The sequence below is a fragment of the Vipera berus genome (genome assembly GCF_964194415.1).
Source record: "Vipera berus genome assembly, chromosome: W".
Lineage (NCBI taxonomy): Eukaryota > Metazoa > Chordata > Lepidosauria > Squamata > Viperidae > Vipera > Vipera berus.
The window spans coordinates 49,212,295-49,238,600 of NC_138210.1; the positions used below are offsets into that span (position 1 = coordinate 49,212,295).

Below are 26,306 nucleotides of genomic sequence, written 5' to 3' on the forward strand. Positions count from 1 at the left end.
CCCTCGGCTTTTCCCGATAGAAAGCTCTGTTGTTTCATGTCTATGGAGATTCTGTCATCCTATCCCAAAGGTGCTTTTTCCAGGAGGCAACTGGACTTCCTTGTTTTTGCTTTGAAGATGTGTCACTTCTCATCCAAGAAGCTTCTTCAACTCTGACTGGATTGGGGGTGGGGGGGAAATGGAAGGATTTAAGGTGCTGGTACTTACCTTTAAAGCCCTACATGGCTTAGGCCCGGGATACTTGCAGGACCGTCTGCTACCGGGGACAACTTCCCATCGCCCAGTGCGCTCACACAGAGAGGGCCTCCTCAGGGTGCCGTCGGCCAGACAATGTCGGCTGGTGACCCCCAGGGGGAGGGCCTTCTCTGTGGGAGCACCAGCCCTCTGGAATCAACTTCCCCTTGAGCTTCGGATGGCCCCGGACCTCCGGTCCTTTCGCCGCGACCTCAAAACTTTTCTCTTCCATCAGGCTGACCTGGATTGATGATGGGTTTTTAAATATGTTTTATTTTTTAACTGTAGTTAATTTATTTTGGGGCTGTTATTTAATTCTTTTTTAATTTTTGTATTGTTGTTTTTTTATTGTTCTAAGCCGCCCTGAGTCCTTCGGGAGATAGGGCGGCATATAAGTCCCAAAAATAAATAAATAAATAAATTTATACCCCTTGCAGAGACCTGATCGGTTGCAGGCCGTGTCTTATCCGGAGTGGTCGAGGCCACTTGGAGGCTTGTCTGTGTCCTCGGGGGTCACCTGAGTGGTGCAGATGGGTGTGGAGCCACCTTGGAACTGCTGAAAGGACTTTTTGTGGAATTGTGCTTTTTGCGGGATGTTTTCTGCCCTGCGTCCTGTTGTTTTAAGGGGCTGCTTTACCATTCCATTGTACTACACTGCAGGCCCAAAGGCCGGTTTCATCATACCAAAGCCGCGCCCACCCCATTGCCGGCAATGCAAAAAGAGTCGCGATACGTCGTGACACGTCACGTGATGTGGCGAGTTTGACACCCGTGCTATACAGATATAGGGTTGAAATGAGGGGCCCTTGGTGCTCTCTGAGCTTGTTTTTTTGCAGACGTTTCATTACCCAACTAGGTAACCTCATCAGTGCTCACATCCATGATGAAGTTACCTACTTTGATAATGAAAAGCCTGCAAGAAAACAAGCTCAGAGACCATCAAGGACCCCAAATTATACCATAGTCCAGTTGGATGGTGTTTTCATAAGCTTTAGAGCTACAGTACACCCAGCCTGTTTACATGCTAAAAGTAGCCTAACTGTACTGTGTGTGTGTGAGAGAGAGAGAGTGTGTGTGTGTAAAGAAGGCTGAAGCAGTTGCAAATATTTTATTACAGCCATTTCGCTTCTTTGAAACCAGGTTGTCCAGTGTGGGGAAGAAAATTGGCTGCAGCCACGGAGGCATTTGATGTCTAGAAAAGATCCTTAGTTACAATTTTTGCACCTCTGATCTAAATGAACAGCATCAGGTACATCTTTTATAGCTTCAGAATGCTTGTTATGCATCCAGGAAGGAGGAGTGTTTAATCCGCTGAAATTTTGGAGAAAACTGCTTTCTGCTAAATGACAGGTCTTATAGGTCCAGCTAGCCCAGAACTGCCTACAGTAACTCTGTTTCTGTGAGCTGGTTTCTTTTGGTGAACTGAGCTATGGTTATGGATTAACCTAGTTTTATGAATCCACATGAAACACCGAACCAATTTTAGCCCAAGTTTGCCGAATGTGGCAAAGTGAAAACTTTGCCTTCTTCCAGGAAATTGTTGACTTCTTCAGTCTGAAATACCTTGTTATCTTTCTAACCAGGTCTGACATTGTCTTTTCAGGATCAGCCAATGTCATTTAGATCAGAGGTCTCCCAACTTTTCCGGGCTCACAGACCATGCACGCTAGCGCGCCACTAGCAGCCCCGTATGCGCATGCAGCATGCGCTGGTGGCATGCGCATGTGTGAACAGCCACACACACACACACACACACACAGTGGCTAGCGGCACATGCGCAAAGGGGCTGTGGACACCCGCCCTGCGCTAGCGTCCCCGTTCGCGCCTGTGTGCATGCACAAACGGACCCGCAGGCACTAGCGCAAATGGGGAATGCGTGCCGGGCAGCCATTTCCGTGGCCACCAGCCAAGAGCCCACAGCCTGGTCCTAGGCCGCAGACCGTAGGTTGGGGACCTCTGCTTTAGCTGGTTGCCTTGGAGGGGAAGGAGCACAAGACAACACTAACATTACATTGTATTTTAATTTGACTTATTTTTCTTTTTTTTTTTAAATGGTGGTATGGGTTTCTCATTACAGACTGGAATGTAGGAAAACTTTTTATCCTGTTGCTGTATGAATTGATTGATAGCGTCTGCACAATTGTCTCCTGATAAGAGACAGCTTTTTAGCACTAATTGGCATCTGGTTTTGTCTCGTGAACTCTAGACAACTTTTTTGCTTATTAACATCCTAAAATTTATACACCCAGGGCCTGCAAAATACGGCCTACCTATTCCAGAATTTGAGAAATGAGAGGTCATTTAAAAATTACTCTTGACAAAATATGTTCCATGCATGCAAAAAATGTTGATTTTAAGAAATACCCACTTTTGCTGTAAGATAAAGAAACACTACAGATTTCTGAATGAGGAATAGTTTATAAGCTATGAAAATTACAATGTAAAATTAAATGCTTATAAAACCAGAGAGATAAAAATGCTAGCAGTTATTGCTAAATCAAATACTACTACACTTTCACTAGCTACTACTGCCTTAACGTGGTATGAATGTCTTCTTTCATGATGTGTGAATGATGTCACACATGAAAAACCTCCATTGAGAACTCAAATGCATTTAAGAAATTGTGCGACTATACCCTATAGGTCAAATTAAATGGATACAATGGCATCTCTTCCTTGAGGCAAATCCACGGTGAATGACTTACTAATGCCACATACGTTTGCCAAATAATCACACAAGTGTCTCTGGTATGTATGGATTGTAAATGTGGATTGTCACAATTTCTGGATCACAGTGTTTCAAACACACTTGGAGAAAATAGGTACACTTGAAGTTTGGCCAATCTTAAGAGGAAGCCCGAAGGACAAAAATGCATTCACACCTGTCCATGAATTCTGTATCTTTAGTAAGTAGCTTACAACATTTGTTTCCTTCCTAAAAAAGTTAGCATTATTATTTTTGTTCTCCGGCTGCAACTCCATACCACAAGCATCTGTGAGGGCCGTGTGACATCACACACCATGGTGCATTACAGGCAGTCCTCAACTTAAGACTAAGCAGGTAGTACTTGACTTACGTCCACAACTGAGCCCAAAATTTCTGTTGCTAAGTGAAACAGTTGTTAAGTGAATTTTGCCCCATTTTATGACCTTTCTTGCAACAGTTAAGTGGCTTGCTGCAGGCCACGGGGATGCTGCAACGATTGTGTGAAAAACAGTCATAAGTCGCTTCTTTCAGTGCTGTTGTAAAGTTTGAGTGGTCACTAAATGAATGGTTGTAAATCAAGGACTACCTATACTGGAGTGTGAAACTTGATGGTCATAGGTCAGGGGTCTTCAGACTTGGCCCTTTTATTTACTTGTGGGCTTCAACTCCCAGAATTCCTCAGGCAGGCACGCTGGCTGAGGAATTCTGGGAGTTGAAGTCAACAAGTCATAAAAGAGCCAAGTTTGAAAACCCCTGCCATAGGTCAAGGACTTGTTGTTAGTTGCGAAGTCGTGTCCGACCCATCGCGACCCTATGGACAGTGTTCCTCCAGGCCTTCCTGTCCTCTACCATCTTCTGGAGTCCATTTAAGCTCACGCCTACTGCTTCAGTGATTCCATCCAGCCACCTCATTCAAGGACTACTTGTATGCAAATAACTTGAATGATGCAGCTGAAGAAAATGACATAATTACAGCATGACATTACAAACATGGCTTCATTGGAGCTCCTAAACATGTCTCAGCACTATTCATTCGGTGGCTAGAAGCATCCCTTATGAGAAACCATAGGCAAACTTCATTTTGCCTGTTATTATCCAGCAAACTATGGCTTTGCACATTTTCCTTGACATCCTTCAACTCTGAGGAAAGTCCAGCCGTTGGTCTGCCTTGTTTGCCTGTCCTACCAATTAGTCTTTGCAGTGGGCATAAATGGGGCATCTGGGGTGGCAACTGAATCAAAGCAGGAACCCTTCCTGTTATAAGTGGGTTAGAGTTTTGTTGTTGTTTGTTTGTTTTACATTCTACAAGACTCCTGGCTTTTCTAACTGCCCCAGCTCCCAGGTTTTCAGCAACCGAAATAACCTATAGGGGAAAATTTTCCCCTCAGAATATAAAGCCTGGTGTCTCAAGTGCACAGAATCTAGAAGTATTTGGGGAAAGCTCAAGATGGTGGCTTTGAACCCATGTGATGAAAGCCCTGCACTTTTTAATGCCCCTATAAAGAGTCTTTAGAGCAGGGTGGCCAACTATGGCCCCTTTATGACCTGTAGACTTCAACTCCCAAAATTCTTGAGAATTCTGGGAGTTGAAGTCCACAGGTCATTAAGGGGCCATAGTTGCCCATCCCTGCTTTAGAGCAGGAGTCCTCAACCTTGGTAATCTTAAGACTTGTGGACTTCAACTCCCAGAATTCCTCAGCCAGCCAAGCTGGCTGAGGAATTCTGGGAGTTGGAAGTCCACAAGTCTTAAAGTTGCCAAGGTTGAGGACCTCTGCTTTAGAGCATTTCAGTGGAGACTTAATTCCAGCCCTTATTTGAGCCTTCACATCAAAGTTCGATCTGTTTTCTCTGCTGGCAAAGCAGCATGGGATTTGTCCTCCGCCAATAGAGAACACAGCATAATAGGGTGGGAAGGGACCTTGGAGATCTTCTAGTCCAACCCCCTGGTCAAGCATGTGACCCTATACCATGCCAGACAAATGTCCATAACAGGGACACATCTTGCTTGCCTTTCGTTCCCAGGTTTTCAAAGCCTCCGATAACTTTAGCATTATTAAATAATAAAATTGTGCATCTTGCTCTTTGCCCAGAATATGAGTTCCCATGCTGCAAAATTTGGATTTGGAATGGATATAAAACTGTATCCTTGCTTTTAAACTACAGGCTGCTCTTTCCTGCTGAAAAACTAGGCTAGAAGAAAGAATTTAGGGAGCTTGCGACCTTCCTAATGTGTGCTTTAAAACAGAATTTTACTTTTACTCTCTCGTATTCCCCAATATATAAATCACATTTCTGCATAAGTACCATTTCTCATTTCTTTCTCCTTTCTGTAAGTCTCCGTGATTGCTGCTGGTCATAGGCCTCCCTTCCCACTGCTATGTTTCATTTCCATGCAGGCATAAAACATGAATGCTTGATATAAACAGTGTTGTCACAAGGGGGCAGCAGGCAATACTGTGGCAATCTCAGGTTGCAGAGACAAATGGCTTGGACGCACCATACTTAGCTAACATTATGTCACATTCTCCCACATAGATCCATCTATCAGAAGAAATGGGAAAGGCAGGCCTGAAGCTTGAGGTTACACTTCAGAGGATGGGGTAGGCTGCAAAGCTTGCTCCTCTGTACGGATCCGCTTCAAGGAGGGACCTTCTAACAAGAAAGGCTCCTCCACTTCAGATGTTCGTTCTTCCATGTCCGTGGTGGTTTCCAAACAAGCTGCTGTGTCCGTGGCCTGGAAGACAAGCAAAGGAAGTCCTTAACCAATGTCTCCCAAGCTCGGCAACTTTGTGCTGACTTCAACACCCACTAGCAAGCATAACCCTCATCTTAACGCTCAACTCACCCTCTTATCTCAGATTCTGCAGCCTAAACCCGTCTCTCAGAAAAAGGAGAAAGCCATTGTGCTCAAAATCTGATTCCACATTTGTGCATGTCAAATATTCAGAAATTCTGCTTTGGAAATCCTGCGGGACAGGAACCCCATTTTGTACAGGAAAACAAGGTAAAAACCAAACCTCCAATTCTGGGTGATGAGAATACAGGTAGTCCTCGACTTATTTATTATTTATTTATTTATTAATTCAATTTGTATACCGCCCTATTCCTGAAGGACTCAGGGTGGTTTACAGGGCAAAATTTAAAAACAATACAGTATAAAATTAAGTTAAAATTAAATTAAATTAAATATGGCCCCAAGAATTAAAATCCCAATTTAAAATCATTAAAACCCCTCAGTCCAGACCTGATAGGTTTTTAGGTCCCGGCGAAACGAATGAAGGTCAGGGGCAATCCGGAGTTCCGTTGGCAATTGGTTCCATAGGGCAGGCGCGCCCACAGAGAACGCCCTCCCCCTGGGGATCGCCAGCCGACAATCCTTGACCGGCAGTACCCTGAGGAGGCCCTCCCTGTGGGAGCGCACAGGACGATGGGAAATTGACGCTGGCAGCAGGTGCTCCCTCAGATAATCCGGGCCCATGCCATTTAGGGCTTTATAGGTCATCACCAGCACCTTGAATCTCACCCGGAGGGCAACTGGAAGCCAATGCAGCTCGTGGAGAAGAGGTGTTACATGGGAGTATCGGGAAACTCCCATCACAACTCGCGCGGCTGCATTCTGCACCAGCTGAAGCCTCCGTGTGGTCCTCAAGGGCAGCCTCATGTAGAGAGCGTTGCAGTAGTCTAAACGGGAGGTCACTGAGTGACTGTGCGTAGAGCATCTCGGTCCAGGTGGGGTCGCAACTGGCGCACCAGGCGAACCTGGGCAAAAGCCCCCCTGGTCACGGCTCCTATATGATCTTCCAAACTGAGCCATGAATCCAGGAGGACACCCAAGTTGCGAGCCCTATCAACGGAGGGTAACACCTCACCCCCCCCCATAGTTTACGATGGAAAAACTTGGTTAGTCCGAGATGCCGGTATGCACAGCCACTCAGTTTTGGCAGGATTGAGACGAAGCCTGTTTCTCCCCAGCCTGTTTGACCTCAACTGAGCCCAAAATTTCTGTTGCTCAGTGAAACATTGGTTAAGTGAGGTTTGCTCCATTTTATGACCTTTCCTGCCCCTGTTGTTGAGTGAATCACTGCAGTTGTTGAGTTAGTAATAAAGTTGTGAAGTGAATCTGGTTTTCCTATTGAGTTTGCTTGTCAGAAAGTCGCTAAAGGGGAACACATGATTTTATTTATTTATTTATTTTATTGCATTTATATACCGCCCTTTCCCTGAGGACTCAGGGCGGTTTACAGGGAGTTAAAAATCAACCATACAAAAGTTAAAACCCAATTTAAAAAATATTAAATCAACCCTGTACTATTAAAAACCCCAATTAAAATAAATATCTCCTCAGCCTGGGCCCGAGAGCTCAAAGAGCCAGGTCTTCAGGCCCCAGCGGAATGATCGGAGGTCGGGAGCAGTCCTCAGCACCGTAAAACGGTGCCTCCCACTCCCAACCCCCTGAGACGCCGCAGCAGGATACCATGGTCGATGGTATCGAAAGCCGCTGAGAGATCTAATAGGACCAGGACAGAGGAGCAACCCCTGTCCCTTGCCCTCCAGAGATCATTCACCAGCGCGACCAATGCCGTCTCCGTGCTGTGTCCGGGCCTGAAACCCGATTGGTACGGGTCCAGATAATCAGTTTCCTCTAGGACCAGAGGGAGCTGATGCGCCACCACACTCTCAACAACCTTCGCCAGAAAGCGAAGGTTGGAGACTGGACGGTAGTTGTCTAAAGCAGCCGGGTCCAAAGCAGGCTTCTTGAGAAGGGGTCTCACCACCGCCTCCTTCAAGGCGGCAGGGAAGACACCCTCCTTCAAAGAAGCAGTTATTACTGCATGGAACCAGCCTCGTGTTCCCTCCCGAGCCGCATAAGCTAGCCAGGAGGGGCACGGATCCAACAAACAGGTGGTGGTGCTCAGTCTCCCCATGATCCTGTCCACATCATCAGGGGAAACAGGGTCGAACTCAGTCCAGATAACGTGCTCAAGACCGCCTGATTCCTCCACATCGGACTCTGCCCAGTCAGAGTCCAGGCCGGTCCGAGTCCGAGCGATTTTGTCCGCCAGATGATGACTAAACTCCTCGGCTCGTCCCTGCAAGGGATCCTCTCTCACCTCCTGGTTAAGGAGGGAGCGAGTCACCCTAAACAGGGCGGCCGGGCGATTATCTGCGGACACGATAAGGGCGGCAAAGTAGTTAGACTTCGCCGTCCTTATCGCCGCAAGATAAGACCTTATAAAGGTTCTTAACTGCAATCGGTCGGATTCAGATCGGCTGGATCTCCAACCGCTCTCTAGACCTCGTCTCCGACGCTTCATCTCCCGGAGCTCCACAGAAAACCATGGGGCCCAACGGGATCTGCGCCGGGTCAGAGGTCGCGTGGGTACAACGCAGTCAAGTGCCCTGGTGGCAGCCGTTTCCCAGGCCTCCACCAGAGCATCGACTGGGCTGTGGGTAAGGGTGATAGGTATAGGCCCAAGCGCCCTCTGGAACCGATCCGGGTCCATTAGGCGCCTGGGGCGGAACCACCTGGTCGGTTCCGCCGCCCAGCGGCGGGGGGTGGCATGACGGAAAACCAGCCTCAGGAGGTGGTGATCTGACCATGACAGAGGGGTGATGGACGGGGAGCCCCCTCCCAGATCATCCAACCACTGTCCAGACAGGAATACCAGGTCGAGAGTATGATCCCCCACATGAGTCGGGCCCTCAATAACCTGGGTCAGGCCCATGGCTGTCATGGAAGCCATGAACTCCCGAGCTAACTCCGACGACCCTCCCAGTGACGGCAGGTTGAAGTCACCCAGGATTATAAGCCTGGGGAACTCCACCGCCAACCCTGAGAGGGTGTCGAGCAGCTCAGGCAGGGCTGTTGCCACACAGCTGGGCGCCAGGTATGTAAGCAACAAACCCAACTGAACCCGAGAGCCACATCTCAAGAGGAGGGATTCACTCCCGGCCATCTGGACAATGGTGGCCTCCCGGGGACACAAAGTCTCCCGAATAACCACTGCCACCCCACCACCCCTGCCCTGAGCCCGTGGCTGGTGCAGCACCCGGAAACCTGGCGGGCATAACTCGGTGAGAGGCACCCCTCCCTCCGAACCCAACCAAGTTTCCGTGATGCACGCTAGATCCGCACCTTCCTCCTCGATCAGATCATGGATGAGGGGAGCTTTGTTAACTACGGATCTAGCGTTAAAATAGACCAACCTGAGCTCAGGGGCCTGATCACCCTCATCCCCGGGTAAGAGGGTGCTAACCGGAGGGTCGGAGCGCGCCACCGCTCGGAGATAGCGGGGGCGCGATCCCAGGTGTTGATATGGCCCTCCGCGCAAACACCTGCTGCCATTCCCTATCGCCGTGGGGATTTGAAGCCCCACCCCCACATTCCCAGAACCAGCAGCCACCTCCCCCGACCCCGTCCCGTCAGGACCTCTAACAGGTCCAGACTGAGTGCCGGTTAAAGATTCCCTCCCTACCCTCCCCTCCCTCCCCCTCCCTAACCTTTTAAAATAACCGGCTAAAAATTTTATCAGGGGCCTCTTAGCACGTCTCCACTCGAGGCCCCTAGTTAAGCCCAGCCACCTCTCGGAACCCCAGCAGTTGGGTCCGTCATCAAGGGGAATGTTAGAAAAGAAGGCTGGGCGTATCCAGGAGGGAGAAACCCCTCTGAGGGCGCACAAGTCCGATCCAGAGTATTGTACGCGAGCCATGAGGTGGAACTGTCCATATGAGCCATTGTTCACAAATGGGGTCAGAAGTTATTAAGCTGATGAGATGTTAGTTCAGATGTAAAAAACATTAAGTCCGGAACGTGTCTTCATCCAGCAGTCTGCCAATCCGGCTCTGCTCTCACCTGAGCCGGTCCAGACAAGAGCCCATGACTGTCCTCTCACCTAGCCATGAAATCCAGCCTGGGATGGATAAGGGACACGGCAACCATCATATATATGAGTCAGTTGCCAAGGGTCTTAATTTTGATCACGTGACCACAAGAATGCTGCAATGGTCTTAAACATGAAAACTGGTCATAAGTCACTTTTTCCAGTGCCATTGTAACTTGGGTCACTAAATGAACTGTTGTTAAGTCAAGGACCAACTGTACCAGAGTTCCCCATCCAGCCATCAAGATTACCAGAGTTTAGGATTAGGGTTAGGGCAGGGGTAGGCAACCTCGGCTCTTTTATGACTTGTGGACTTCAACTCCCAGAATTCCTGAGCCAGCATGGCTCAGCTTGGAAACCTCTCCCTTTCCCCTCAGTGTGGCTGGCTCAGGAATTCTGGGAGTTGAAGTCCACGAGTCATAAAAGAGCCAAGGTTGCCTACCCCTGGGTTAGGGGAAGAAATAATTAAAAAAAATACTAGAATGTGCGGAGATGGACAGGCTTACTATAAGGCTGAAACAAAAAGAAGAAACAATACTATCAGACTTAGGACTTGTTTTATCAATGGCTGGAGAAAAGAATAAAGGATTAGGAATTAAAAAAAAAGATTGCCAGAGTTTAGTAACCCTAATCTTAACACTCAGCTCACCCTCTATCTTGTATTTTCTGAACCCGTCTCTCAGAAAAAGAGGAAAGCCACAACACTGGGCTCAAAATTTGATTCTACATTTGTGCATGTCAAATAATATTGAGAAATTCTGCTTTGGAAATTCTGTGGGACGGTATTCTCATTTTGTATAGGAAAACAAGATAAAAGCCAAACCTGCAATTCTGGGCTATGAGAGTACAGGCGGTCCTCAACTTACAACAGTTCATTTTTGTGACCGTTCAAAGTTACAACAGCATTGAAAAAAGTGACATATCACTGCTTTTCACACTTAACGACTGTTGCACCTTCCCCATGGTCACATGATCAAAATTCAGACGCTTGGCAACTGGCATGTATTAATGACGGTTGCAGTGTCCCGGGATCATGCGAACACCTTTGGTGACCTTCAGACAAGCAAAGTCCTTGGGGAAGCCAGATTCACTTTACAACCGTGTGACTCACTTAACAACTGCGGTGATTCACTGAACAACCGTGGCAAGAAAGATCATAAAATGGGCCAAAACTCACTTAACAACCATCTTGCTTAGCAACAGAAAAGTTGGGCTCAATTGCGTCATCAACTGACTATCAAGCATGTAAGCATATTGTGTTAAATTCAAGAGGGCGTTAAAATTTTTAAAGCCCCAAAGTGATAGGTCTGATTGACCATTTGTAATATGTTTTTTAAAAAAAAGTTTTTAATTATTAAAACAATAGGATACAAAAGACAGTAAGAGAATGGCTAAGACAGAACAAAGAATAACTGCAAAGAAGACACCTGATCAGGGAAGACCAACAATATATTATAGACGAGATATGGTTTTGCTTCATTTTGAGTAGAAATTTCTGATAACTTTTTATTAATAATAATTTACTCATTTTCACAAATTAAAAAAGTCTGAGGCTTTGATTGCATGGTGATGGCCATCTTGACTTTTTTGACCTCTTGCCTCCCCCCCCAAAAAAACCTCGGCTTTTTTCCACAATCAGCATAATCACCTGGAAATTAGACGTCTTGAGATCTGGTTCTTCTTTGCTAAGTTTGGGAGGGTCGTCACTTCCCTCAAGAAGGAGCACCCCAGAATCTGTACGCAGAAAAGGAATCAATCAAAACAGGCAGATCCCAGCATATTTTCTGAAAAATGTAGCCTTTCTTTCCCCTGTCCTCCATCATCTTAATGAACATCCATCCTCAACTTACTTCTTGCAGACTTGAGAGAAGAGATTTATGCTAAGGTTCAAAACTGAAAATGAAGCTAAACAGTGGAAAGGCTTGACAGGATAACACAGCAAGTATGAAAAGCTTAAATACAGCTGTGGCACAATGTACAATTTTATCAAGGCATAATAGCAGATCTCAGCATTATAAATTGCAGGGAAGACCTGCTGGAGGGAGGGAAAATGAGTTACAGGCCCTCAACTTACGACCATTCCTTTAGTGCAGGGGTCTTCAAACTTGGCCCTTTTATGACTTGTGGACTTCAACTCCCAGAATTCCTCAGCCAGCCACTGAAAAACGTGACTTAAGGCAGCTCCTCCCACTTTACACCCTCTGTGTGGTCACATGACTGAAACTCAGGTGCTTGGCAACCAGCATATATTTACAATGGCTGCAGGTCATGTGATCATTTGTGACCTTCCCAACTGTCCTCTGACATGCAAAGTCAATAGAGAAAGCTAGATCCCCTTAATGACCACAACAGAAATGGTTGTAAAATATCCTCAGTTATTGATGGGAGCTCCAGGTTCAATTATGGTCATATATCAAGGAATGTCATAACACAGAACAGCCTCAATCTCTCAAAACATCATCCCAGTTTTCCATACGCAGTGTTGTGATTCAGGGTCAGCCTGTGGGTTCAGCAGTTGGGTCTGACGACTCAGAGGAGGAGGAGGGGCGTGTTGAAGAGCTTGCTGATGATGGCCTTGAGGCTCCGCAGAGCCCTCAGCCAGGCCCCTCCCACCTGGTCACGACGGAGACCCAGCTGTGTGAGCCTGACAGCGTGGATGAAGATGACCCACAGCTGGCCCTGTTCAAGGACGCCCGACACAGGAGGCAGTCAATCAGGAGTAAACAGAGGAAGGCAATGGGGCACCTCGGAAGGAGGCAGAGAGAAGCCACGCCCTGAACTGTATAAAAGGGGAATGCGTGGGAGGGCTGGTTTGCTGAAGGCAACCGCTTGAAAAGCTCCTGTTTCTTGGTTCGTGTCTTGTTCTGTTTGTTTTTGTATTCATAAATTTGGCAGGCTTAATTCCAGCCTCTTGCCTTCTTGTAAAAGGGGTTGTCCCTGCCTTTTCTGCAGGGCCGGTAGCAGGCTGGTACAGAACACGCAGAAGGTTTGCTGGGCCAACAGCACTGGCCTGCCTCAGTCCAGAGACAGGCAAACTCGGGCACAATTTTAGAAGCAAATAGTTCTTTTTACCTAAAGCTAAAGACAGCAATAGAAAATTAGAGGCTTAGCCCAGGTCAAGATCTAAAAATGGGAGGAATGGATTGTGAAAAAGTCAGAATTTGCTGAAATGGCAAAGATGACCTACTGGGTCAGAGAAAAAAAAATCAAAGACTTTTTTTAAAAAAAACAAACTGGAAAGTATTTAGGGATTTTCTGTTGAAAGAATTAAAAAAATGATATAATGATTTATGGCTTTGAAGATGGAAAAATGTGGATTTAAGGGCAGGACTGAAGGGATTTGTGTAGTATCCAAGAAGAAGGAGGAGTGATAAGATTGCAAAAATCTGTTGAAAAAAAGGCTGGAGCTTATTTTATTTCAAACCTCTCTTTTCTTTTTTTCTTTTAATTATGTACTTTTAAACATGGCTTCTCTCTTTTTCTTTAGATATTTTTATTTTGGGTACAATTCTCAATAGAAATACATTTTTAAAAAGAGACCAGGGATCCAATAAACAAGGGGCAAAAACAAAACACGGTGGAATCCAGAGTTCAAAGCACGGTATGGCAAGGAAAACAGCTCAGCTGAGGTGTGAAAAGTTGTGTTTGAGGGGGAGGGCACTAAGTAAGCCAAACAGAGCCAACACTACCCCAAACGCCTGGGGTTGGAGTCTACTGCTAGCCTGGTTTGGAAAAGCAGGGACATCAGCCTGGCAACCAAATGTAGGTTAGTTTGCTCTATTTTGTTCCCCGCAGCTACCTATGGTTGTGAAAGTTGGACCTTAAAAAAGCAAGATGAGAAGAAAATCGGTTCATTTGAGCTATGGGGCAGGAGAAGGTGCCTGCATATTCCTTGGACAACAAAGGTGACTAACAAGCAAGTATTGGAGTGCGTAACATTAGACATGTCAATAGAAGGCCAAATCACAAAACTGATCTCATTTCGGCCATATCATATAGGGGCATTCACTGGAGAAAGCCATTATGTTTGGAAGAGTAGAGTAGAATAGAGTAGAGTAGAGTAGAGCAGAGCAGGGCTTTTCAACCTTTTCACCCATTGTACCACTTTTAGCCCCTTCATGGATTACTGCCTTGTCGTGGCGAAGGGGCTTGCGTAATTCAATGAAGCTATGAGCTATGCCGTGCAGGGCCACCCAAGACGGACAGGTCATAGCCGAGAGTTCTGACAAAACGTGATCCACTGGAGAAGGAAATGGCAACCCACTCCAGTATCTTTGCCATGAAAACCCTATGGACAGTACCAAAAGGCAAAACGATATGACGCTGGAAGATGAGCCCCTCAGGTCGGAAGGCGTCCAATATGCTACTGGGGAAGAGCAGAGGGCTAGTACTAGTAGCGCCAGAAAGAATGAAGCGACTGGGCCAAAGCCGAAAGGACGCTCAGCTGTGGATATGTCTGGTGGTGAAAGGAAAGTCCGATGCTGTAAAGATTTTTTCTCCATAGGAACCTGGAATGTAAGATCCATGAATCAAGGAAAGCTGGACGTGGTCAAACAAGAGATGACAAGACTGAACATCGACATCTTAGGTATCAGCGAACTAAAATGGACAGGAATGGGTGAATTTAATTCAGATGACCATCAGGTATACTACTGCGGGCAAGAATCCCTCAGAAGAAATGGAGTACCCTTCATAGTCAATAAAAGAGTAGGAAAAGCAATACTGGGATACAATCCTCAAAATGACAGAATGATCTCAGTTCGAATCCAAGGCAAACCATTCAATATCACAGTAGTCCAAGTCTATGCCCCAACCACCAGTGCTGAAGAGGATGAAATTGACCAGTTCTATGAAGCTCTACAGCACCTTATAGAACTAACACCAAAAAATGATATTCTTATCATTATGGGGGATTGGAATGCTAAAGTAGGAAGCCAAAAGATAACCGGAATAACAGGCAAGTTTGGCCTTGGAATGCAAAATGAAGCAGGGCACAGGCTGATAGAATTCTGTCAAGAGAATACAATGGTCATAGCAAACACTCTTTTCCAACAACCCAAGAGACGGCTCTACACATGGACATCACCAGACGGTCAACACAGAAATCAGATTGACTATATGCTCTGCAGCCAAAGATGGAGAAGCTCTATACAGTCAATAAAAACAAGACCAGGAGCTGACTGTGGCTCAGACCATGAGCTTCTCCTTGCAAAGTTTAGGCTTAAACTGAAGAAAGTAGGGAAAAGCACTAGGCCACTGAGGTATGAATTAAATCATATCCCTGTTGAATATACAGTAGAGGTGACAAATAGATTTAAGGAATTAGATCTGATAGACAGAGTGCCTGAAGAACTATGGACAGAGGTTCGCGACATTGTACAACAGGTAGCAACCAAAACCATCCCAAAGAAAAAGAAATGCAAGAAAGCAAAATGGCTGTCTGAGGAAGCTTTGCAAATAGCTGAGAAAAGGAGGGAAGCGAAAGGCAAGGGAGAAAAAGAAAGATACGCCCAATTGAATGCAGAATTCCAGAGAATAGCTAGAAGAGATAAGAATGCCTTCTTAAATGAACAGTGCAAAGAAATAGAAGAAAACAATAGAATAGGGAGGACCAGAGATCTTTTCAAAAAAATTGGAGAGATGAAGGGAACGTTTAATGCAAAAATGGGCATGATAAAGGACCAAAATGGCAGGGACCTAACAGAGGCAGAAGAGATTAAGAAGAGGTGGCAAAATTACACAGAAGAACTATACAAGAATGAGCTTAATGTCCCTGATAATCACAATGAGGTGGTCACTGACCTCGAGCCAGACATCCTAGAATGTGAAGTGAAGTGGGCCTTAGAAAAGCTGAGCAACAACAAAGCTAGTGGAGGTGACAGTATTCCAGCTGAGCTATTCAAAATCTTAAAAGACAATGCAGTAAAAGTGCTACACTCAATTTGCCAGCAAATTTGGAAAACTCAACAGTGGCCACAGGATTGGAAAAGATCAGTTTACATTCCAATTCCAAAGAAAGGCAGTGCCAAAGAATGTTCAAACTATCGCACCATTGCACTCATTTCTCATGCTAGTAAAGTCATGCTTAAAATCCTACAAGCTAGACTTCAGCAGTATGTGGATCGAGAACTACCAGAAGTACAGGCCGGATTTCGAAGAGGCAGAGGAACTAGAGATCAAATTGCCAACATACGCTGGATCATGGAGAAAGCTAGGGAGTTCCAGAAAAACATCTACTTCTGCTTCATTGACTATGCTAAAGCCTTTGATTGTGTGGATCATAACAAACTGTGGCAAGTTCTTAAAGAGATGGGAGTACCAGACCATCTTATTTGTCTCTTGAGAAACCTATATGCGGGCCAAGAAGCAACAGTGAGAACTGGACACGGAACCACTGATTGGTTCAAAATTGGGAAAGGAGTCCGGCAAGGCTGTATACTGTCGCCCTGCCTATTTAACTTATATGCAGAGCACATCATGAGAAAGGCAGGGTTAGATGAATCAAAAGTTGGAATTAAGATTGCCGGAAGAAATATCAACAACCTAAGATACGCAGATGATACCACTCTAATGGCAGAAAGTGAAGAAGAACTAAAGAGCCTCTTGTTGCGGGTGAAGAAGGAGAGTGCAAAACTTGGGTTGAAACTTAACATTAAGAAAACCAAGATCATGGCATCCGGCCCTCTCAATTCCTGGCAAATAGATGGGGAAGAAATGGAGGTAGTGACAGATTTTATTTTCCTGGGCTCCAAGATCACTGCAGATGGGGACTGTAGCCAAGAAATTAAAAGACGCTTGCTCCTTGGGAGGAAAGCCATGGCAAATCTAGACAGCACACTAAAAAGCAGAGACATCACCCTGTCAACAAAAGTGCGTATAGTCAAGGCTATGGTCTTCCCAGTTGCAATGTATGGCAGTGAAAGTTGGACCATAAGAAAGGCTGAGCGCCAAAGAATTGAGGCCTTTGAACTATGGTGCTGGAGAAGACTCCTGCGAGTCCCTTGGACTGCAAGGCGATCAAACCGGTCAGTCCTAGAGGAGATCAATCCTGACTGCTCTTTAGAAGGCCAGATCCTGAAATTGAAACTCAAATACTTTGGCCACCTGATGAGAAGGAAGGACTCACTGGAGAAGAGCCTAATGCTGGGAAAGATTGAGGGCAATAGAAGAAGGGGACGACAGAGAATGAGGTGGCTGGATGGAGTCACTGAAGCAGTAGGCGTGAGCTTAAATGGACTCCAGAAGATGGTAGAGGACAGGAAGGCCTGGAGGAACGTTGTCCATAGGGTCGCGATGGGTCGGACACGACTTCGCAGCTAACAACAACAACAACCACTTTTAGGATATGGCAACATCCGAGTACCACCAGTCGCCTAGCAAGGGGTCAAAAACTTGATGATCAAAAAAAAAAAAGGAAAAAAGTGATGAAGTACAGGTAGTCCTCGACTTGCAACAGTTTGCTTAGTGACTGTTCAAAGTTACAAATGGCACTGAAAAAGGTGCCCCCCAAGCCACAGCCGAGCAAGACACCTGCCTACCTGCCCGGCGGAGCTCTTCCTCCTGTCCAAGGTTTTCATAGTTGTAAGCATTTCTGTTGAGGATTGGCAGCGGGGGTGGGGTGGGGGTTGTTTGGTTTTTATTCCCCCGGTCTGCTGGGTGGTTGAAGCAGGTTTTGGTCACTTCACATGACCCTGGGACACTGTGACCGTCATAAATATGAATCAGTTGCCAAGCATCTGAATGTAAATCACAAGACCCTGGAGATGCTGCAACATTCCAGCTGATCGGCGCTTCTTCTGGGCTCAGCAGAAGCGCCAGGATCAGTGCTGAGCTCCAGCTGGAGCCTGGCGCTGAACCTGGTGCTTCCACTAACCCCTGACAGCCCCGAAGAAGCGCTGATCCTGGCACTTCCGCTGAGCCCCGACAGCCCTGCAGCTCCAGCCATCTTTCGCTCAGGCTTGTGCGGTGCTGCCACTCGTACAGCTCATTCCCCTCCCCCGCTACCACTTTTCTAGGATGGTCGCGTACCACCTGCCAGGTGCCAATGTACCACAGGTGGTACCCGTACCACTGGTTGAAAAGCCCTGGCTTAATGCCAAGAGATCTCTTCCTAGATGAACCTACCTCCCTCTTGGCCCAACAAAGGGGGCTGCAAATCATCCGACTTCAGCTCTCCTAAGAGGGTGGGACTCGCTGTCTGGCTTCGATCCGGGGTGGGGGTGGGGCTCGTGTCACCCCCTTTCAGCAGGGACGTCTCCGAAAAAGAACTCTGGCTGCTGTTCTCATCTGGTGGAAAACAGAAACAGGACCGCGAAGAACCGTATCTGGAAACTGGGAGGGGTTTTTTTATCACTAGGGGTGAATGGAGACTCCAGGTTCGGTGACTGTGTGCCATTGACGTGCTATGAGTGTCTTGGACTCCACTGTTGGAAACCACTACGTGGAATGAAAAAGAATGAAGCTCAAACCACATTGATTAAAAAAAACACCAATACGATTGGGAAGGAACAAAAACCATGGGACATGCCAACGCCTGCCACACGCATGAATTTATTGAGGCCTGGTATTGTACCAAAGGAGCAATTAACAAGCATACTGATCTAGATCCAGCATATGAATATGTAAGAAACCAGACCATTCGAACTACCGATCAACAAGAGAACCAATCAGCTGCTTGGTATTTAAATATAGCTCTAAATAAACAACCAATCGCATGACCAATTGACCACAGTGGCACACAAGACATTTATAAGCTAAGAATAGGACAAGGAAATCCTGATGATGATGTTACCTAGTTTGGTAACAAAATGTTCAGAAACTATATTAAAACAAGCTTGGGGAGCAAACCACTGCCAAAATCTAAAACCTGAGCTACAAGTATTTTCTCTTATTTCAAAGATGAAGCGACAAACAGTGAGGCAAGTTGTAATTCAGCGACATCCAAAGGACCAAAGGTTTCATAGAACCACAAAGCTGGAATGTACAGCTGGTCCTCGAGCTGTGACCACAATTTCTGTTACTAAGCAATATAGATGTTAAGTGAGCCCAATTTTACTTCCTTTTTTAGGCCAGCATTGTGTGGGAGGACAGCACACACACACCCCGAGAAAGAAATATTTTGGGAATATTTAAAAGGCAGAATATTATATTTCCCCAAAGGAATAATGGAAAATCTTAGGCAGAAACCAACCCTCCCGCCTACGTCTGTCTGCCCCAAGCAGAAACTAGGTCTGTCTGTAGAAATGCAGATGTGATAATCCTTTCAGAAAGACTAGAGCCAAGAACTTAGAGCTGATGGGATTAGAAAAACAAAGATCCCTAGAATCAACAATCCCTCACACCAAAAAAATCCAACACAGGACATAGTCATCAGCCACATGCTCAGGGAAGTGGGATATGACCTTTGGGACATAATAGGATTAACCCACCACCCTCAGAATACCAGAAAGGCACACTCAGACTCAGGTCAAAGTTCATGCCACAGGAACAACTCCAAACAAAAGCTAAAGAAAGTATAAAAACCCAGCACCCGCTACTACATGTGGTCAGCTTTCCCAAGGCCATCTTTCTGTCTGGCTCTCCTCTTCAATAAACTACAAACTTCTTTCTAAAGCAGTCTCCATTTTGTTTATTCCCAGCATGGATTGGACCCTGATGAAGGTTTTTCTTTCAACAGTTGGTAAGCAAACCACGGCCGTTGTTAAGTGAATTATGCTGTTGTTAAACATTGACTTGGCTTGTCGGAAGCCAACTGGTAAGGTCTCAAATGACGATCAGATGGCAACCCCCGCCCCCAGGACAGTGCAACCAGTGTCAGTTGCCAAATACCTGAATTGATCACGTGTCCTTCTAAATTACTTCTTTTGTGACATTGTAACATTGAACAATCACTAAACAAATGTTTGTAAACCAAGGACTACCCAAACCATAGAGCAGAGGTCTCCAACCTTTCTCAGATGGCAGATGGGAGGGAAAGGGAGGGGGAAGCATTTTACGCACGTGCATGCGCATGCACACAAATGGGGCTGCGAGCACGTGTACGTGTGACACAAACAGGGCAGTGCTAGCACCTGCTAGTTAGCAGCACTCCATTTTCGGCTTGTGGCGCCGTTTTTGCCACACGGTGCCTCATTTTTGCCATGCAACCCACGCAGCACCTGATTTGCATAGCAGCAGTGCTAGCATGAGTGGCCCTAGCACATGTGAGCGCACTGGCCAGCCTGTCCTGCAGCCTGCTGGCCAGCAGGCCATAGCCCTTTAGTGGGCTGCAGCCCACAGGTTGGCCCACCCCTGCCATAGAGGTCAGCTGCCTGGGAAATTCTGGGATTTGAAGTCCACACCTCCTAAAGTTGCTGAGGTTGAAACACAGTGCTAAAGCATCTCTAATACTGTAGAGGAGGGATCCCCAACCCCCGGTCCGTGGACCAGTACCAGGCCACAGGATGCCAGCAACCGGTCGGCACAAACAAGGAAAGCCCCATCCACAGGATGCAGGCAGCACACAAAACTACGCCCCCTCCGGTCTGTGGAAAAACGTTTCTCCATGTAACCAGTCCCTGGTGCCAAAATGTTGGGCACCTCTGCTGTAGAGGATCCTCGGGCCTCTGACCTTAAGACCTCATTGTGTCCAATGGCAGCCTCTTCTGCCAGCTAGCAGCTCATATTGTACCTATATCTCTTTCCTTGGATTAAATAGGCTTGTAATCTGATCTACTAGGAGTGAGTCACTTTAGGCAGTGCATTTTATCCTGAAAAACAAAGGAAGCTACCGATGAGAAGCACAAGGCCATATGTTAATACCTTCATTCTCTCCCTCAATGCCTTCAAGATTTTTATTATGGTTCATCGCACAGTCAACAAGATGTTTCTAGGGGACTTGGCATTTTGATCCACCTATTGAGTCCTTCCCAAGGACCTGGGATAGCAGATGTTCTTGTTTGATGGTGTTAAAGGTATCATCGCAGATGGTAAGCTGTCCCAACAAATTATAATAATGGATGTAAAACAAAGAAGGGGCAGAGAAGAATCTAATTTTACTACTGGTTGTCAATGCTGCAAGAATTTAGCTGAAGCCATTTTCACTTCGTTTTTTGGTTGTGACAGCGTTGGGAGGGGGGGATGTGTGCTTTTAAGTTTAGTCAAAACAATAAATTGTCCTGTGGGAACCAAGGTCATTGCTGCCTGAGGTTTGGTGGGCTGAGACATCTGTTAGGACACCCGCCAAAGTAGTTTATTGGGGAATGTGATGTATGACATATTACTGGGGTGGGAAATGCAACTTTGTAACATTGTAACCTTTGGGAGGGAACTTCAGTCTTGGTTTCACTTTTGATCCTGCGGATACTTTGTAGCCAATAAATATGTCCTTTAAGGAAACTTCTTGCCTTGGAATTCTGTTTTTACTGGTCTCATCTTATCAGAACCACAACACTGGTCTTTTTAAAAAAAATATGTAATTTTCTCTCCTTTCTTAGTCTCTGGAGTACAGGTACCTCTCAACTTAGAATCATTTATTTAGTGACCATTCAAAGTTACAAAGCGCTGAAAAAAGTGACTTATGACTGTTTTTCACACCTACGACCATTGCAGCATCCCCATAGTCACGTGATCAAAATTCAGACGCTTGGCAACTTCGTATTTATATCAGTTGTAGTGTCCTGAGGTCACGTGATCCTCTTTTGTGATCTTCTGACAAGCAAAGTCACCGGGGAAGCCAGATTCACTTAACAACCGTATTGTTAATGACTGCAGTGATTCACTGTGGCCAGAAAGGTCATAACCATGGGGCAAAACTCAGTTAACAATTGCCTCACTTAGCAACACAAATCTGGGCGTCTCTTGCATCAAGGCCTACCTGTATCCTGTGTAGGGAGGGCCTGAAATGCCAAATTTTACAAAGCCCTTGTAAAGGAACTAGGTCAGGGGTAGGCAACCTCGGCTCTTTTATGACTCATGAACTTCAACTCCCAGAATTCCTGAGTCAGCATAGCTGACTCAGGAATTCTGGGAGTTGAAGTCCATGAGTCATAAAAGAGCCGAGGCTGCCTACCCCTGAACTAGGTAATATCCTTCCCTCCCCCTTCCTGTCCCAAAATGTACCATTCAGGTCCAACATGAGCAGAGCAGAATTGCTTCGAGGAGACCGTCTGTCTCTGGCAGGCTGCTGCTCTTTGTTACCTCCCAGACGTCTTTTCTGCTGCAACAGAAGAGAGGGGAGCAAATAAGTGCAACTAGAAGTGCTCAAGACAATAGGCCTCATGAGGAAACCAGCCCGCCTCTTTCTCACCTCGTCTCGAGGGTCCATAATAGGGACCCACTTGTAGATCCGTAAAGAGGTGTCTCCCACCGTCACCCAACGCTTTTCCCTAGAAAAAGAAAAATGGCAGGATGAAATGGGACGGCTTGCAGGATTTCTCCACTGGTGACCTCTGGGTGTGTTCGACAAAAAAAGTAAAATCTTCTCTGATTTGAAGGTTAAAAAATAAGGTAAAGGTTTTCCCTGTCCAGTCATGTCTGACTCTAGGGGGCAATGCCCGCCACCATTTCCTAGTCGAGGGAGCCAGTGTTGTCCAAAGACACTTATGTGATCATGTGGCCGGCATACGCCAAGGTGCACAGAACACAACAGGTACCTTCCCACTAAAGTGGTACCTATTTATTTACTCGTATTTGCATGCTTTCGAACTGCTAGATGAGCAGAAGCTGGGGCAAGGACAGGAGATCATCCTATTACACAGTACTTGAGTCCTGAACTGCCAACTTTCTGGTCAATAAGCCCAGCCTTTTAACCAGTAGCTGCTGATAATTTTGTCAATGCAACTGTGTAGTATTCTCAGAATGAAGTAATTCTCCTACTTTTGCCTTCTTCCAGAAAGTTCCCCCCCCCAACTTTCCAGACCAGCCTAGACTCCTGTGATTTTCTAGTGGAGTCCCATCCACTCAATAGCCAAGTTTAACCATGTTTAGCTTCTGGGCTTATACAGAGTAATGCTACTTCTTGGGGGTGTTTTAAAATATTATCCTGTTAAGTAGATGATGATGATGATGATGATGATGATGATGATGATGATGATGGTGATGGTGATGATTGCAACTGAGACACCGACAAAATGTACAATTATAGAAACCCGTTATATCAGTTTCCCAACACTATACAATCCTCTTCCATCCATCTTGATTTTCTAATATCTTTCTGACAACCCAAGGATAGTCTGGGAAGATACCGTCCAGTGAGAGGATGAACTTGATCAACACTCTGTATCAATGTTTTTCAACCTTGACAACTTGAAGTCATGTGGACTTCAACTCCCAGAATTCCCCAGCCAGTCTACTGGGGACTGAAGGCTAAACCATGAAGAATGGTTACAGGAATTGAATATGTCTAGTTTAATGAAGAGAAGGACGAGGGGTGACATGATAGCAGTGTTTCAATATCTCAGGAGCTGCCCCAAAGAAGAGGGGGTCAACCTAGTCTCCAAAGCACCTGAAGGCAAGACAAGAAGCAGTGGATGGAAACTAATCAAGGAGAGAAGCAACCTAGGACTAAGGATGAATTTCCTGACAGTGGGAACAATTAACCAGTGGCATGGCTAGCCTCCAGACGTTGTGGAGGTTTTAAAGATGATATTGGACAGCCATTTGTTTGAAATAGTATAGTGTCTCCTGCTTGAGCAGGCAGGTGGATTAGAGGACCTCAAATGTCCCTTTCAACTCTCTTATTCTGGGAGTTGAAATTCATGTCTTCAAGCTACCAAGGTTGAAAAACATTGCTGTATATCTACACCATTTCATGGCCCATCCTCTGATTCCTGTAGCTTTCTTTCCTCTCTTTCCTCCCTGGTCTTCATAGGTCATGTGAAATCACCACAAAGCTTGATCAGAAGTAGAAATCATTTTGTCCTCTGCTGATTAGGAGCTTTAGAAATTATGTGAATATTATAAGCTTGAAAAGCTCCTATACTGAAAACTATGCATAGTAAGACCATCATAATTGCTAAGCACACTGATTTGTGCTTAGATTGTAAGCCGCCCTGAGTCTTCGGAGAAGGGCGGGATATAAATGGGATTAAAATAAAATAAAAAATAAATAATGACTTCTAACAATGTTCAGTTGTATTGGGACATGGAGATTTTCATCCCTGTATGTTCACTAAGCTCAAATCAGTGGCTTTGAGCCAGTCATCTCTCTCAGCCCAGCTTTATCTCACAGGGTTGTTGTTGTGGGGATAAAATTAGGGGGAGCTCTTGTGTGTGTCATTTTGAGCCCTTAGAGCAGGGGTCTCCAACCTTGGCAACTTTAAGACTTGTGGACTTCAACTCCCAGAATTCCTCAGCCAGCAAGGTTGAGGACCCCGGCCTTCGAGAAAAGCAGGGAGATACTGTAAGTGCAATATAACAAACCATGTTAACAGCCACAGTAATATTGAGCCGAGATGTTCAGAGATTGCATTTACCAGAAAACAAAATCAAACCATTTTGTTAATTTCAGATTCAAGAGAAACAGAGAAAGCAACCAGACTATACTCCCCCACCAGAAAAGCTGCTGGCCTTCAAACTGTTAAGTGGCTTCAGCTAACGCGTCTGATGTGACGATTTGATGAGGAAAGGGGAAGGATCACGGGCAAGACAAAAATTACCCAAAATATAACATCGGACACTTGGATCAGCTGCTCTGGTGGAAGGGCGGGCAAGGAGGAGGAGCCATTTCTAGAGATCCCTTCCAAGAGACAGCAACATTTTGGCCAGCTCATCTGGAGCACAACCATCCTACCCCACTTCCCTGGGCGCACAGCACTGACATCAAACCTCAGACAAAAACATCTGGCTTTCAGCAAGCCTTCCAAACCAACCATGGGGAATTCTGGGAATTGAAGTCCACCTGTCTCAACAGTCGCCACGGTGGAGAAACACTGATCTAGAGTACGCAGGCTCTGCAGACATGGTGGAAAGACCCATAATCAACACCCCAAACCATCAGTCGCTTCCCACCAAAACAGGCCTTTGTGGTACCCCACCAAATGTCAAAGTTCACCCAGCTTAGAAGCCTCCTAAACAGTCAGATCTGCAGGGGTGGCAAGCTGTCGCTTTCTCACCAAAGTCCTCCCCGGCTGCCCCACCCACCATCCCCAAATTGTGCTCACCATCTCCGGACGTGCTCAATAGCAGCCATCACTTTCTTGATGTCATCTTTTGCCCGGCTCCTCGTTTCAGCTCGAATGGCACGTCCTGACATGAGGTCAGAAGTTTGGCAAGTTGGAAAGCTGCGATGGATGGAGCGGGGAGGCAATTGGGAGCTTTCTCTCCGGATTCTTAAGTTCTGAGTTGGGCTCTTTTGTTCTCTTTATCCCATTTCTCTCCCTCTTTCTTCCTTTGATGGGTTGGTCTGCACCCTCTATCTTCTTTTGCTCAGAGAGATGCTGGGAGCGCTGGGAAGGTTCTGAATGCACATCCCTTTGCTGTTAATCCATCAAATTTTGCCCACCTGTCTCTGTTGTGCCATCCATCAATCCTCCTCCATCAGTTTATTCCAGTTGTATTTTTCCTCTTGCGTTCTAGTGTTTCTTTTTTCTTCCCCCCTTCTCTCTATCTTTATCTTTTTTTTTTTAATCTCAGCCTTCATCTACTTCTCCTCTCCGTGGCTCTCCACCATTCTTCCTCTCTCTGTTCACCTCCTTTAGCTGTTGTTCTCCTTTTGCCCAAAAAGAGGAAGAGAAGAAAGGAGGGAGTAAAAAAAAAACAACGGAAAAAAAGCAATTCGCCAAACGGAAGAACTATAATATAGTTCTTTCAGGTTGCTTTTTTTTTTTAAAAAAAATATAGATATTTCAAACTTTGTGAGCGCCCTCTAGTGACTGGGAGAGTTGGAAACTGTACCGTAGGAACAGAAAGTTGCATCCTTTCGAAAAAATATCCTGTCGTCCTGAGAAATGGTAGGAAGTTGGCAAAACAGAACAATCAGGGTTAAAAAAAAAAAGAAGAAAAATTAAAAATCACCACAAGGATATCATTTTGCATTGCCGTCCACCTTGGGGATCCAAGTTGATGACATGTTTGAGCTGATTGCTTTTTGGAAAAATTCACAATGGGAATTAAATTATGCTTATTAGAACAGAATGAGCAATCAGTAACCCAGAAAGATTGATGCAGATCCTGGATTTAGTGGTCTTATTATCCAAGGGGGAGGATCTTCTTTGGGCAAACCCGTACATTAGTATTTTTAAAGTCAAAATAATAAAATGAGTGCTTGTTATAGCCTGCATGCCTAATTAAGCGTCCCTGACTATAAAAATATTATTTTTAGAAAAACAAGAAGGAAGAAAATAAGAAGGAAGGATAACCAGGGCAAGTTTTCCCATAACTTGGGAATTGGCCTGAAGCTAATTTGATGCTGTTCTGGTCATTTCCTACACTCCCTTGGTCACAAATATCCAACCTTTATTAGTCTGAGGATCACCCACCAGTACTGAGTGAGTCCAAGGCCTGTT

The 26,306-nt window shown here is 45.8% G+C and overlaps 1 protein-coding gene across 2 annotated transcripts; it reads right to left on the reverse strand.

Moving 5' to 3' along the window:
* Positions 1-4,561: 4,561 nt before the first annotated feature.
* Positions 4,562-25,833, reverse strand: LOC308676116 (B-cell CLL/lymphoma 7 protein family member C-like). Of its 2 annotated transcripts, none has more exons than XM_081341851.1 (6): positions 24,963-25,833; positions 22,109-22,187; positions 21,922-22,015; positions 17,947-18,108; positions 11,471-11,556; positions 4,562-5,675 (listed from the first exon to the last, which is right to left on the reverse strand). In XM_081341851.1, exons 1-6 carry the CDS (start codon positions 25,052-25,054, stop codon positions 5,523-5,525), a joined length of 666 nt encoding a protein of 221 aa, XP_081197977.1. In that variant the 5' UTR covers positions 25,055-25,833; the 3' UTR covers positions 4,562-5,522. The 2 variants fall into 2 exon arrangements, with proteins under 2 accessions (XP_081197977.1, XP_081197976.1); XM_081341850.1 differs by having other exon boundaries at positions 21,922-22,018.
* Positions 25,834-26,306: the final 473 nt, after the last annotated feature.

Coding starts and splice junctions, on each gene's coding strand:
- LOC308676116 (XM_081341850.1), bottom strand. CDS start 25,054: ATGTCAGGACGTGCCATTCGAGCTGAAACGAGGAGCCGGGCAAAAGAT. Junction 22,188..24,962: donor ATTGAGCACGTCCGGAGATG/GTGAGCACAATT, acceptor TTCTTTTTCTAG/GGAAAAGCGTTGGGTGACGG. Junction 11,557..17,946: donor TTTGTTGGGCCAAGAGGGAG/GTAGGTTCATCT, acceptor TTCTGCGTACAG/ATTCTGGGGTGCTCCTTCTT.